Here is a 16,233-nt window from a genome sequence, read left to right on the forward strand (position 1 = left end):
AATCTGCTCATACTGGTTTCTTTAAGCAAAGAATCATGGGGATCTCTTTCAGCATGAATTTTATGCAGAAATCGGATCTCTTGCTTTTTCAAGATGTACCACATTTATATAATGTCCTGGCAACACAGTTTTCCAGTATTTGCAAGCAAGTTCTAAGAAATTAAGACATGATATCTAAGAAAATAACTTTGGTTCAGGACATAGGCAAAAAGAAATCTCATGTTTGGCTTGTAGATTTGTCCCAGAATCAAAGTATTCTAAGTTACAACAGAAAAGAGACCAAAAGCACTTCCACCACTTTTCCTGATTAAATTTGGTCCATCAAAAGTTAACCTTCTACAGAAGCAATAATGCATTTTACTTCCAACAACCATCATCCTCTCTACCTTACCACTAAACAGTACCTAAAAGGAGAATTTTGTTTCAAAGTTAGCTTAATCCATCATCTACTAATAGGCAGACAATTAAATCGTTGAGCTGATCCCCTGGCGCATTTCATTTACAACAGCACATATATACAAACTCATGTGCAAGCATTGCAGCAAATTATGTCATCCACGCGTCAGGTCAATCTCGGTCTGGGAATTTCTTACATCTGGGCGGGAGCTTGGAGGCCAAACACCCGAACCAGACCCTGAAGCAGGATCTTGATTCAGAGTGGCACCACCAACTGGTGTAGATGACTTTTCAGCAGACTCTTTCTCGTCTTTTACACTACTTTCTGGTTTGCTCTTAACTTTAGGATCATACACAAAGCTGCACACGACTACCTGCAGCAAATATTCACAGAGAGTAAAAATACTTAACTAAAAGGGTGCCAACAATGACTAAGGATATAGATAATCATTAAACAAGCATTAAGCAAATACCTGAACAGGGCTGGCTGCTATAAGCCGACCCCCTATAGCACCTCCAATTACATGGCCATCAGGACTACAAACTGAGACACTTATACCACCAGTGCGATTACGGGGACCACCAGTTTCAGCAACCAAGTACGAACCAGACAGGCATAGTATCTCAAAACGGCCCTGCACAGAACATGTAGTTCTCATGACACGTGTGGAAACTTTTTGTCACAAGGATAATGACACAGCACTTGGCAAAAGGAAAGAAACAATTTTTTTTTTTTTGCGCCGGGGGGGGGGGGGGGGGGGGGGGGGTTGTGGGGGGCGCACAACTGGAACAAGGTTGATAAAGGCATTTTTCAATCAATGTCAACGTCCATTCACATGATTTATAAGTGTGCGCACGAAAAGATGGTATAGGCAGGGAGACAGACAGATTGAGCAACAAGGAAGACACATATTAAAGTGTTCCGACTAAAGTAACAAAGTAGCTAATTTCTGAATTTTGCACTTTGTCACTATCAACTAAAGATGAACTTGTCAGACTGCATGTATCATATTACAAATATGTAATGAAAAGACGGGATTGGAGAGACAAAGTAAACTAAATTGGGGATTGCCACAATATGTGCATGTTAGTAAAACCAAACAATTTATTGAAGGTTTTTGGTTCTCTTCCAAGGTAGGGGTAAGGTCTGGATACACTCTACCATCGCAAGATCCCACTTGTGAGATCCCACTGGGTATGGTGGTGGTGTTGGTTTTTTGGTTCTCGAGTACGGGTACTCTGTTAAGTTACCAGGACGTGGTATATGATTTTTGTGTTGACAAATATGTCGAAGTACTTTGCTAAACTAGTTAGATTTGCAGCATCAAAATTTTTAGTTTTCCATTAAAGAAATGTCTTTCTCCAAATCAAAAAACCACCAATTTCTTGTTTCTTGTATAATTTAAACCATTGTAAAGAAGAAGAATAAACAATCTTGGAAAGATGATATGGATCGTATACTATCATTTTAAGTAGAATCTGATGCAGCACTGACTTTCATTGCAATTTTCTTAGGCATACCACCGAATCACTATCATGGATCATTATAGTATTAAACAAGAATATTAATAGAGAAGTTGAAGAATCACAAGCAATATATCTACCAGTAAAGAGTTCAGTCCCTTAGATACAGGAGAATTTTTAGTACACTCAAGAGACTAGATTAAAAAAAAGGGGGAAACATTTCAGACATTCTAATGATAAATGTAGACCAAAAAGAAAAGCTTCACATACTTCTTTGAATCATTAAAATATGTACAATTCAGGTCTTTAACATTGAAGGCAAATTTTCAGACAAATTAGTGCTTTGTTTTAGACAAGATTATGAAAAGGTCTCTACTGATTTCATGTTGTAAGTCACATTCAGACATGATCAGCCTAATATTCCGAGAGGACCACCATCTAATAACTCTTAAAATTGCAGTGTATTATCTGATCTCTCCTAATTGCAAAGTTGATATTAACAGCAGAGTATTTTCAAAAGAAGCATAAAGCTCTTAACAAACATGAAGAAAAAAGCCCCACCCACCTCCTTTTTTCTCTTTATTTCCCCTATATATAACCCCCGGCCAATTAAGGGTGGGGAAGTGGCAATGCTCCAATTAAACTCTTAATATGGGAGAATAAGGAGGCAACAATATAAAAACTAGTCATCAGAGAAACCATGCCTCAACATCCAGCAATTGTTAACAAGATAATATGCAGCATCTTCCACAGTTTCGACAAGTTTTGATCAAGGGATACAACATTTTATTTTCTACTATGTTTCAAATTGTCAATAGCTCGCCTACTGGTACTAATCAGTTCTTCACTTTCCATAATCTTGATTAGGATCTCTAAGGGAGAATAGTTTATGTAAAATCCCAGTCTAGGATCTCTCTATAACTCGCTTACTGGTATTTATCAGCTCTCCAAGTCTAAGTAAATCACAAAATGTTAAACAAAGTCTAACCTCATAAGTAACAGTGGCACCAGAACTAGCAGGGGGGCGTAATGTTATAGCTGAAACTGCGCCATTAGCTGATAAGATACATAAAGCCCTAGGCCTCTGCTGTGCAAATGCCAACAACTTTTCCGCAACATCCTGCAAAGTTAAGGATCGTATTTATAAGAGCATTTCGCATAAAGAAAAATAAAATACAGGTCACAAAAGTTGATGACATAGAATGTTTAAGCATATGCGTAGATTAAGATCCAACATCAGTCGAATCACATTTTTCCATATCTAAAAATCTCTTCCCTCTGGACAAACACTGTGGGAGAACCTTCCCAACAATGTCAACAATGTTCCTGTTTAGGTTACCAAAGTGATTCTTTGCTTGTTTGCATCACCTCGACTCAAGTTCTCGCCGTAGAAAGAGTCAGAAAGAAAAACACAATGCATTTACTTCAATTTGTTTAAAGGTAATGAAAATCACAAATCAACATCACCGTTTGATACGCTTTCGTCCATGTGACAGATTTATTGTGAGAAAGAGTTCATATACTCGGATCAGAAAAAAGGGAAACATGCTAAAAAATACTTTGGTCATCTGGTAAAGACAATCGTTGTAGCATTTGCTAAAAGAAAACAAAATTATACATACGAAATGTGGTGAAAGAAATACCTCTCCTACACCAATGTGTATAACATGAGGAGTGAAAGCCAATCCAGCTGAACTACTCATCCATTCACCTGCAACAAGCAATTTAATCTTCAGAAACTACGAACAAATAAATAGGACATCTTGTGAGTTAGTACTCCAATTGAGAGATGTATTAACCAACATGATTAAAACTATTGGGGAGAACTTTCCGACCTACTCGACATCTCCATCTCCCTCCTGGGAACTGATGGGACCTGACCTAGGGAAGGGGAAGTTCAATATCATTATTATGTGATATGCAGCCATCAACATGATGCAGAGTGTAACCAATTCAAGCCAACAACAGAACAAGTTTGTCTAACTAAATGAGAGTTACTGAATCTGCACGAAACATAGTTTGAGTTGCATACAATTATTTTCTCTCTTCTAATTGGTGAACAAGATTCAAGCTATTAGCACTGATACTCACTGACAGGTAGCACCGTAGCACCAATTAATATGCTTAGACGGGACTATAAACTCAAAATTAATTGACAGTTTGATAATAGTATAGCAAATGAATTAGAATTCCAGTCACCTGCTAAAAATGTAGCTCACATGTCATGTACGACCTCATAAATGTACCATCAACATAATATGTATAGCATGAAAATAAAACAAACAAATAAATCCCCTGTATGTGTTAACTAGGAAGCATAATTTCACCTGTAAACAACTCATACTTTCAGAAATACAATAGTTTTAGTTAGTCAACAACTTAAAAAGCTATCAAGCAAGACTGTAGGAGACAACAACCACCATTCAAATTACACATTGATGAAATACCATCAAACCATTAATGTTCAATGACTCAAATCATAACTCACCAACATTAGCTAATTGTTGCTTCCACCCAGTACCGGGAGGGCGGCCCCTTATTCGCTTTGGCCCGGGAGTTATGGACCCACCACTTGAAGGGTTACTAGACAAAGGGGACAAGGCTAAAGACATATTGGTCCCATCAGGACCATATTTCCTAGGTCTACCCCTCTTCTTTTTCACTGGATCACTACCAGTACCAGGTGCAACACTAGAACCCATACTAATGTTAACACCATGACCAAAATTAAGTGATGGGTTCTCAACTTGGTATGTTGAGTTCACATTAACACTACTACCACTCCCCACATTGGACTGAACTGTAATATTAGCATTTGTTAGGGACTTAAAACCAGGTGGGGTAGGTACCCCTGGGGGTGTCCCAGACCCACTAGCAACACCAGAATTAGAACCACTAATCCCTCTATTGAGATAGTAAGCTGAAGAACCAGATAGTGCCATCCCTTCCCTTATATCCATGCATTTACTTAGTAAAATTCAAACTCCAAAAGAGAAGAAAAAAACTGAGTCTTGGTCCTTCTATTTACTAAAAAGGTGGTAACTTTCTTGGAGTTCAATCAACCAGTTCAAATGGAACATAAAGTACAAATCAAGAACACAAACCCCAACAACAGAAACCTAATCAAACCAAGAAAAAGAATATATTTTTTAAAAATTCTAAGAAGGGTTTAACATGGGTTTTTCAAGAAGTTGAGGAAAAAGCTAAAAACAAGAAGAAAAAAAATGAAATCTTGAAGTAGAAAGAACAACAAAGATTGAATTTTGAACAAACAGAACTTCTAAAGATCATACATTTAAGCTTTACTTTCAAGAATGGTTAAAATTTGTAAGTTTAACCCCCCAAAAAGACAGTAATTTTGAGTGAAAAAAGTTGAAAAAACTGTGGTAAAGGGACATCAAACAAGAAAAGTGAAAAGAAAAAAAAAAAGAAAACCCTAGATTTGAAATGAGAGAGAAAAGAGGTAATGAACTGAGTTTTTGGGAAAAGAGGAAGAGAAGAGAAGAGGGTAAAGACAAAAGCAAAGTATGAAAATAGTAGTAGAAAATTTTCAGACTTTTGAATTAAAGAAAAGAGAAGACACCCTTTCTTTCACAGAAGTAGAATAATAATAATAATAAATGTATTTATTTTTTATTTAGGGGGTTTGGCAAAGGGTTTATGAAGTCAAGTGTTGGTGCAAGGTCTTGTTAGATTTGTCACATGTGAAAAAATAATACACTTATATTATCTTTAGCAATTTTGGTAATTTGATTACTGCTAAATTATGTTTATAGTCTTTGTGATATCTGATTAAGTACTTTAAATTTTCAATTAACTAAAGTAATGCACTTTCAATCCTTCTGCTGATGACTCTTCACAAATTTAGGAACAAAATTTAGGGGTCGTTCGGTACCCGAGATAACGTGGATATCTCAAGATTAAGTTTGAGATTAAATTTATATTGTGTAGCCTGGATATCGCAGTATAAATTTAATCTCAGACTTAATCTTGTGATATCCCACCATATTCCATCTAATTTGGGATTATTTTATCCCATTTCCCAGGTAGGATAAATTAGTCCAAAGATTAATATTATTAATCGTGACACTACTTAAAGGGCCAAAAACACACTTTGTATTAATTAAAGTTAAATATGCTAAGTTATACTATATCATAAGGACCAAAATCATAATTCAACATAATTAAAGGATAAAAAATGTTATTATCCCTTTTTAATACATAGTGGGAACTCTCTCTCCAAATTTCAAATAGATCATTGGCTGACATGTTCAAAATTATAAGTTTTAAATATATTATAGCTACACAAATATAATATTATATTTAAAATCATAAATTTTGTTAAAAAGATGTTTTTTAAGTTCAATAGTTAGTTAAATAGATTCACATAAATTAAAATTGAAGAAGTAATACCTAGTATTATAGGTTCGTAAGCAATTCTTAAATTTTATTTATTGTGGAGATTTTTTTGGGTCATTGGGGGACAGTTGGTGCACCTAAAGTACCAATATGTCTTTTTCAGATTACTACCAATTAGTCCATCTAATTTCTTAGGGATGTGAGAGAAAAAGAAGTGTTTTTTACCCTTTTCTTTCATTTCTCTCTCTTGAGGCCTGTAGTGTACTCTCTGATGAATTTAATGAGAGACCTTTTGTGACCTTTGCTTTTTGAACATTAAAGAGAGAGACAAGAGAGTGATTTTAAATATTGGAGAGAGAAAGAGAGAGTCAAAGTCCTTTGAAAAAAGACAAACATATAGTCAAACAAGGAGGGAAATTTTAGTGCGAGGAATATGTAAAGAGTATAAATTCTCATTCATGACCCTCAATTTTCTACCAAATGACATATACCCGTGTTTGGTATGAAACAGCAACAGCATATTCAGTGTAATTTTTATAAGTGAAGTCTGAAAACGACAGAGTGTACGCATACGTTATCCCTATCTCGTGGAGGTGGAGAGGTTGTTTCAGGTAGACCCCCGTCTCGAGTGCAGCAAAGCATGGGGTGTGTTTGGTATAAAGAAAAATATTTTTTATGGAAAATGTTTTCTGCTTACTTATTTTTTAGTATTCGGTAAGTAAGAAAGAAAATATTATTACAAAATATTTATACTAATAATACTCCCTCCGGATAAAAAAAAATGTCTACTTAGTCTTTTATTCTTGGGTTAAAAAGAGTGTTCACTTATCAAATCAAGAAAGAATTAACCTTGTTTTTCAGATTTTCCCCTGTTAAGTGTTATGTGCTCAAATCTCAATACTTTTTTAATGAAGGGCAGTTTAGTCAAATTACCTATTTTTTTAAGAGTTAGTATTTTCTTAAGAGGTGTGCAAATGGCTAAGTAGACACTCTTTTTTATCAGAAGAGAGTAAAACACTAGGGGTGGGATGGGGTGGGGAATGGGCGTCCGGGGTGGGAAGGGTGGGGTTGGGAGCCGTTTGAGGTGGGGAGGAAACAATGAGTTTGGGAGGCCACTTTTGTAACTTATTTTTCCCACTTTCATTAGAAAAATCATTTCTTCCACTTTTAAGAAACTTGGTTTCTTAGAAATATACTTTCCAAAATATTTTGAACAACCAAACAATAGGAAAATTAACATATATTGTGCCCATCTTCCTTCGAGACAAGTTTAACAATACCACCAACAACAACATACTCAGTATAATTCCACAAGTGGGATTGGAGAGGGTAGGATGTACGCAGACCTTACTTCTATCTTTGTGGGACATAGAGATTGTTTCCGAAAGACCCTTAGCTAGTTAGCTGAGACAAGTTTAACAAGTTTCATTAAAATGAAAAAAAAAATATCTTGTTTGACTATAACTCTGAGAAGTTAAAAGTGCATATATTAAAAATATAAATGCTTATTTTAAGGTGTTAATATGCTTGGCTAAACTTTTAGGAATAACATAAGTGTTTTTTTAAGTAGTAACGAAAACTGTTTTTCAAAAGCTAAAAAATGTAGCTTCTCTCAGAAACACTTTTGAAACTTTGGTTAAGTACAAATTGTTGTTGTAATGTTGTAAAAGTACTTTTTAGCCAAAGAAGCTATTTCTCCAAATATACTTTTTTTTTAAATAGTTCTTGTAAAAAATATTTTGGTTTTTGTCATGACTTCTTTACTTCCATTATTTTCTTTTTTAGACTGCTTTGGTTTTTTTTTTTTTTTTTTAGCAATGGTATATCAGATCAACTTCTCTATCTCCCGAGATAGAGGAATCCGCGACTTTTCTAGCAAAAAAAAAAAGTTAAACCAAACTAGTACAAAAAAAAAAACACATAAATAGAATTCACGCACGAATTTCGTGCGTGAAAGGACCAAACTGCAAAAATAACAGTTTGGCCTTTCACGCACAAATTGTGAATGAGGCAAACCATCTCCCTGGCCATGTCAGTAAAAAAAAAGAATAGAAAGCAATAATTTTTAGAAATCTTGTGAATTGTGGGGGCCAGGGAAGAGACTTGACAAAGCTTTTAACTCACATTTGTATTATTTTGCTCCATGTAGAAAGATTTTGCTTTAAAATATCCCTTCACATTAACGAGTCCGGAACCAAAATGCCCTAAAAAAAATTTTGAACTAAAATACTCCAACAAAAAAAAAGTTACCAAAGTACCTTTAGCGCAGTATTTTACTGCGCTATATCACTTGCCAGAGACGGAACCGTTAAGTGCTGTAACGCAGTATTTTACTGCGCTATCCAAAAGTTTCTCTCACCTATAACGCATTATTTGACTGCGATATAGGAGTCCGCCATTTCTAATAACATCACATTTTTCACTCCTCTTTACGTAGTTTATCTTTTTTACGTAGTTTAGCCGTATATTAATCATGCTTTGAGACTCGGGAACTTCAATATTTTATATAGCACTTAACGGTTCCGTCTCCGTCAAGTGCTATAGCGCAGTAAAATACTGCGCTAAAGGTACTTTGGTAATTTTTTTTTTTGTTGGGGTATTTTAGTTCAAAATTTTTTTTAGGGCATTTTGGTTCCGGACTCGTTAATGTGAGGGATATTTTTAAGCAAAATCTTTCTACATGGAGCAAAATAATACAAATGTGAGTTAAAAGCTTTGTCAAGTCTCTTCCCTGGCCCCCACAATTCACAAGATTTCTAAAAATTATTGCTTTCTATTCTCTTTTTTTACTGACATGGCGAGGGAGATGGTTTGCCTCATTCACGCACGAAATGAAGGCCAAGCTGTTATTTTTGCAATTTGCTCCTTTCACACATGAAATTCGTGCGTGAATCTTATTTATGTGTTTTTTTTTTTTGTACTAGTTTGGTTTAAATATTTTTTTTTGCGCTAGAAAAGTCGCGGATTCAAGATAGGGGTAAGATTTGCATACACTTTACCATCTCCAGATCCCACTTGAAACTATACTGAATATGTTATTGTTATTATTGTTGTTGTAAAATAAAGAAGCTCGGCCAAACACTTTACTCATCTTGGTACCTTTTCTATTTTGTTTCTAAGAAACACCAAAGCCAATATACAATTCATATTTGACCCAACAAAATTAAACAATTTAATTTTTTGAAAACTTACCTGTTGTAGCTTCTTCTAAGATGTAATTATTAATAATAACTATCTTTTGCAATAATTACATTTCGTAGCTACATGATACACCAAGCAGCTGTGACTGGAGTGGTTATTGGTGTGGGCTCTGCCCTTTCCAGCTCAATGAACCTAGCCAATCACATTATTTTTCTTAGCTTTTTTTCCTTGTATCTGGGTGTATTTTGAGTGTATCTGAGACATTCAGATACAAAACAATACAGTGAATACATTCAACTTCACGGCATCTCGATTGACGGCCGGAAGTTTTCTTTAAAAGGGAGTATGCAGGTTTCTACTTTTTGTGATAACCAAATGAAGAAAAATTACAACACTGAATTATGAAATTATTTGGTGAAAAAAAAATTATGAAATTATTTGACAACTTGCATTCTTCTCAGTCGTCTCAAACTGGTCATACAAAAAAAATACCCCTTTTTATTTAATAATGAATTTTTATTATATATAAGAGAAAAGCCAAGGAGCTGTTTGGTTTGGCTTTTAGGAAATCTAACCTCCACATAAAAATTAGCATAACTTTATACAATATGTGGTCGCGGTTTAAGGAGATTTAATTTTCACATAGAATTTTGTTATAATTAATATAACCTTGGTAGCTCATTTTATTTTTCTCATGAATAATATATAGCTGCATTGTGAAATAAAAATGAGAGTATTAACAATATATGAATCAAAATGCTAAAATGACCAAATTAACACTCATAACAGTTAAAAAAAAAAACATTTTGTTTAAATTTATACAATTTACACTAATAGTAATATATATTTTTCGATTTCATGTAAACACCCCTAAACACCAACTATTGGGTAATTCTATCATCCAATGTTTGGATAGATGAGAGATTTGAACCTAAACCTCATGTTTCCTAATTCAATTCATTGACTGGACCACTTCGAGTCCAATTATTTGTAATCTCATTAGGTATCAGGTAATTCTGTCCACTAGACTAAATAAGATAAAACCTTCAAATGGAAAAAAAAAAAAAATAAAGAAGTTGAAATAGAGGGATCGAGGGGGTTGCTTACCCGATGCTCTCTGATTCTGTAAAGAGGCTCGATGTTGGCCCTTTTCATGCTGCATGCATGTCATGTTCGTCGGAAAAGCTATCGATGATAGAGAAGTGGCGTAGGCAGCAATAGCGACGGCGCGTAAACTATGAGGAGTCTTCATGGTAGGTCGAAAGTTTCAATTTTCCAAAACTCTTTTTTCAACTAAACATCAATTTTTTCCCTTAAATATCAATCTTCCTAACAACTACTTGGTTTGACTGATTAATGTAGAAAACTTTATAATATTATGATATTAAATTAGAAATTTTAATATATAATCAAATTGCGCTTAGAATCTCGTGATCTTGACCACATCATTTATAAGGTAAGTATAGTTAATGAAATAATATTGTAATGAATGTTTCAGTAAATCTCGGATATAACGTTCTTTCGGTCCAAATTTTGGAAACGTTTTTATGCGAGTTCTCAATTGTACATTATGTATGTAACACCTCGTGCATTCGGGCTAAGATTTGACTCGTAAGACGGGGGTATAATGAACCCAAATTGAGTAGTGTATAAATGGTGTTTGAAACCCAATCAAGACATGGGAAGAGTCCTTGAGCAAAGTAAAGTCGGAAGCTACCCTACGGAGCGTGTTTTCAAGTGAGTTTGCACCATATCTCAATTAAAATGAGTATACGAAAAATCTGTAAGGAATTTGGGAAAATTTCCTTCTTAAAAGTTGTAGATCTTTGAAACACCTTTCCAAAGGTATATTATGGAGGTCAAACATACATCTGTTAAAAAAGTTATGCCTGTTTTACTAAAACAGTGTTCCTGTCAATTTACGGTGGAATCAACGGGCCGTAAAACTGGTCCAAAAAGCCCAAATCACTGTAATTGATTTACGGTGGGATCTAAGCTCTGTAAAAATTTTACGGGACGTAAAATAGGGCGTAAAATGGGTCCGACAGCAATTTTAAAACTTCGTTTTAAGGCTTTTTCACTTCATTCTTCACACCCCCAAGCCCTAAAACGACCTTCTATTCTCTCCCATCATCAAGAACACCAAGGTAAGCCTATTCTAATCATTCCAAGTCAATTCTAATACATATCCTTGTAATCTAAACAAGAAATCATCATTCCTAAACTAGAGATTTCAAGAAAACCCATCTCAAGGTTCAAGAACTCAAGATTTTGAAAATCTTCTTCAAAGTTAAAGTATTTAATTCAAGTTTGGAACATTACCAGGTATGTAGAGTTACTATCTACGTGTGGGAACATCATTGTTCTTCCCCACGCCTCATAATCCATAAATTATTATTCTTTACGAAAACTAGGGTTTCTATACCATGCTCATGATAACCCTAGGTCTATGTCCATGATTATATTATGTATGAATTGTTATAATTCCATCAATGAGTTTTTAATATTTCTTTATGATTATTAAGAATCTGTCTGTAATCTATGAAAAACCCATATATCCCATTCCATGGGTTCATGCATGCTAGTTTATGATATATTATGCTATTTTCAAGAAAATACTATACATGTTTTACAAGTTCATGCAAGCAAGCTATAATTCATGATATCCATGTACAAGCAAGTTATATTCATGAAAACCATGGGCAACAAGTGCCACTTATTTTACATGTCCATGTTTTTGGGAGTTACTTTAATTACAGAGGAGGGCTTCAGATAGCCTGAAATTACGTAGCCACCGTAGGATGAGGATCGCTCCACCCATGTCTCGGACGATCTCTCATAATGACTGAATCCTTTCATAGTATTATTAAACCTCATGTCCCTGGCAAGGTATGAGTGTTCTGCTGGTAGGACGCAAGTACCAGACCATGTTATCGGTTGTATTTACTGCTCTCCCTACTCATGATACTTTACGCATGATATCTATGTATATGTACTCATGTTCATGATCATGTTTTCAGTTTCAGTTCTTATCATGTTATTCCATGTCCCATGTTATTTCTTCAGTTGCTTTACATACCAGTACAATCAATGTGCTGACGTCTCCTTTTATTTGCCCGGGGGCCTGCATTTCACGATGCAGGTACTGATTTACAGGACGACACATCTGCTCAGTAGGACAGCATTCGTATCAGCTTATTGGTGAGCCCCATCTCATTCGGGGTTTAATCAACTCTTTATTTAATGATTAGCTATGCATCTAAGGTATGCTGGGGGCCTTGTCCCAGCGAGTATGTTTCATGTTCAGACTTATGTTAGAGGTTTCATAGACTAGACAAGTCAGTTATGTCATGTCACACTTTCGGAGTCGTATAGCCATTTTGGCTCATTCATGTTATTTCCGCACTCATGTTTAAACAAGTATTTTGATTAAGTATTATGACTTATTGCATTTTGTAAAGGCTCACCATGCATTCACATTATATTCCGCTCATGTTATGCCTCGTGATGATTCAGCAAGCCATGTGGTTCGCTCGGTCACATGCAGTAAGGCACCGAGTGCCGTGTTTCGCTCAGGCCATGGTTCGGGGCGTGACAATGTAGATAAGTTAACTACTTAAAATATGTCAGTTTCCTTAATTATACGCATTAGCCACCTCAAGTTTGGTCCAATTGAGTCTAATGTGTATAATTAGAAGTGATTGATTTATGTGCCTAACTTATCTACGTAATAAGCATTTGAAAAGACAAACAATTTTCTTTCTAAAATATGAGCTAGAAGTGTTTAATATGAACCCTTTAGCATGCTCTCAATGCTCAATTAGAACATGTCATAGTTCGAGTGTCTAAATAAAATTATTTACTGATAAATTTAAGGGGTTATTGATGTATTCCGCCAAATTAAATAAAAAAACAAGACACATAAATCAAAACGAATGAACCACGAGAATGATGATGACAACAATAACTTAGCCTAAATCCCAATTAAATTAGGATCTGCTACATTAATCTTCACTAATCATATTTCTTCGTAAATCCAAGAAACGATGTGAGCAATATACTTTCAATAACTATGGTTTATTAACTAACCAAAATTTAAATTTACTTTTCATTGCTAAATTAAGTTTTCATTCATATATTACTTTATATATTCTTTTAGATTATTACTAATGTACATATCCTGCCTCCATACACTTCAAACTTTCCAATCTCTACTCCGTAAGTAATTTTTAAGAGGCGAATTTTGTAAAATTGGTATGCGAATCATTTTTTTATTCCGACTAAATAATCATGTAAAAGTCCCTTGATCAGTAGATGCTCATGCTACTCCCTCCGACTCATTATCTGTCGGGACTATTAAAATAGTGTTGCCTCAAATTATTTATCATTTTAGAAGTTTAAGCACAATTAATTATTTTTTCCTAGTAGAATTTTGTCATTAGTAAAGAGAACACACAAATAGTGTAAAAATTTAATGAAGAGATATTGTAACTTAGACATAAATAATAAGGGTAAAATTAGTCAAATACGTACCTTTCCTAATTACTCCCTCCGGATCAAAAAGAGTGTCCACTTAAGCATTTGCTCACCCCTTAAGAAAATACTAACTCCCAGAAAACAATAGGTAATTTCACTAAATTGCCCCTAATTAAATAGGTATTGAGATTTGATCACATAGCACTAAATTGGGACAAATCTAACAAAAGAAGATTAATTCTTTCTTGATTTGATAAGTGGACACTCTTTTTGACCCAAGAAAAAAAAGTTAAGTAGGCATTTGAACATGCATTTTGAAACCATGAGATGAAAGCAACGTTTGGACATGCATTTCATCTCATGGTTTCAAACCATGGTTTGAAACCCCAAATCATCCAAAAAAGCATGGTTTGGGATTTCAAACCATGGTTTCAAAAATTTTAAATGTAAAATTTGACCCATAAGTTTATATTTTGTAAAAATGACCCATAAGTTGGTAGATATTTTTAACAATTACTCCTACCAACCATTTACCAACCTCATTAACTTCCATCAACCTTTATTTATGTCTACCAACCTCATTACTATTCATGTTAAAGTTTGATCAATTAATGATGTATTTTTTAGAAAGACTTTCTAGTAGAGTATTAATTTTGTTATGAACTAGGACTTGCTCATCTGATAAGATTGTATAAGAATTAGGAATGTTTTGATAGTTTTTACAACTTGTGTGGTTTGTATCTCTATAAGAGAAAATAAAACTTAAGATATCCAAATTGCATGTCCAAACATGATTTCAAACCATAATTTGGAACCATGGTTTCGGACCATGATTTGAAACCATGTCCAAATGGCTCCTAAGTGGACATTCTTTTTTATCTAGAGAAAGTAATATTTTTTAAGAGGCGTGTAAAAAAAAAAAAAGACAGATTGAGATGGAGGCAGTATTATTTGATCTGGGCGTTAAAGCTAGGTAAAATAAGAGCATGGATTGTAATACTTGACTCTTTCTGCACTACTATCACATTCAGTTAGTATTCAATCCATTCAATAACAACAACATACCCAGTATAATTCCACGAGGTAGGGTCTGGGGAGAAGTACTCGGTCCATTCAAAGTCAAAATTTCCCAATAATTTTTTTTATTTGCTTTATATCATTCCATGGAGAAGAAGAAGAGATGAAAATGGTGAAGAATGCAAAGAGATAGGAAGACAAGCTTGGCCATGGTAGTTAAATTTTTGAAAAGCATGAAAAAAATAAATCAAATTCTAAGAAAATCTATAACCAAAGCAAACCATTACACGCGTTTATATGATGTGTAAAACACACATTGTCCATGCCAGTAATGTGTGTTTAATAAACACAATTCAGTGGATGTTTAAGTGTCTAATAGGTACGCACAAGGATTATTGAAGTGTCAAAATGAAAAATCGTGAGAACTTTACGGATCGTTTGGTACGCGGGATAAGATGAATATCTTAGAATTAAGTTTGAGATTAATATTATATTTTATTTGATGATAGGTATAAATTAGTTCCAGAACTATACTCCCAGAATTATAATCCTGAGATAATTTAGTCCGCATACCCTGACCCGTAAGTACTTTAGGGTAATATTAATTCACACGACCTAGACTTATGCATTATCACCAGGTACCTCATAGAGTACAAAATGCTAATATTACCCACATATTGCATGTGGTAAGTCAGTAACCTTATAAAAAGTGCGATTGTTATCTATCTCTATAGTTTCAACTTTTCTAATTTAATACTCTAAACCCCTACAATAAGGAGTCCGTTTGGATTGGCTTATAAGCCGTTTTCAGCTTTTTTGAGTGTTTGGTTGACCAGCTTAAAGTCATTTTGTGCTTAAAATAAGTTCAAAAAAATAATTGGATCCATTTGACTTAACTTATCTAAAGCAGCTTATAAGCTAAAAAAAATAAGTTAGAGCCTGTTTGGATGAGCTTATGCCTATAAGCTGTTTGCAGCTTATAAGCTAAAAAAAATAAGTTGGGGGTAGTCTAACTTATTTTTTTTTGGCTTATAAGCTGTTTTCAGCTTATAAGCTGCTTTAGATAAGCTAAGTCAAATGGGCCCAATTATTTTTTTGAGCTTATTTTAAGCACAAAATGACTTTAAGCTGGCCAGCCAAACATTCAAAAAAGCTAAAAACAGCTTATAAGCCAATCCAAACGAGCTCCTAGACTACCCAATTTATTTTTTTAGCTTATATAAGCTGCAAACAACTTATAGGCATAAGCCCATCCAAACAGGCTCAAGGAGTCCAGAGCCTAAAAGGCACCTTTTGCTTGCCAACAAACAAAAAGGGATTGCCAAAAATTTTACATACAAAAAAGGGTTGTTCGCTCAATGTCTTGTGCAATGATTTTGA

General features: G+C 34.5%; 1 protein-coding gene across 1 annotated transcript; it reads right to left on the reverse strand.

Moving 5' to 3' along the window:
• Positions 1-202: 202 nt before the first annotated feature.
• LOC132634889 (AT-hook motif nuclear-localized protein 5) lies at positions 203-5,425 on the reverse strand. Its single transcript, XM_060351027.1, has 5 exons — positions 4,349-5,425; positions 3,504-3,571; positions 2,849-2,980; positions 870-1,031; positions 203-770 (listed from the first exon to the last, which is right to left on the reverse strand). Exons 1-5 carry the CDS (start codon positions 4,818-4,820, stop codon positions 552-554), a joined length of 1,053 nt encoding a protein of 350 aa, XP_060207010.1. The 5' UTR covers positions 4,821-5,425; the 3' UTR covers positions 203-551.
• Between the last annotated feature and the right edge of the window lie 10,808 nt (positions 5,426-16,233).

Source organism: Lycium barbarum, chromosome 4 (genome assembly GCF_019175385.1).
Source record: "Lycium barbarum isolate Lr01 chromosome 4, ASM1917538v2, whole genome shotgun sequence".
NCBI lineage: Eukaryota > Viridiplantae > Streptophyta > Magnoliopsida > Solanales > Solanaceae > Lycium > Lycium barbarum.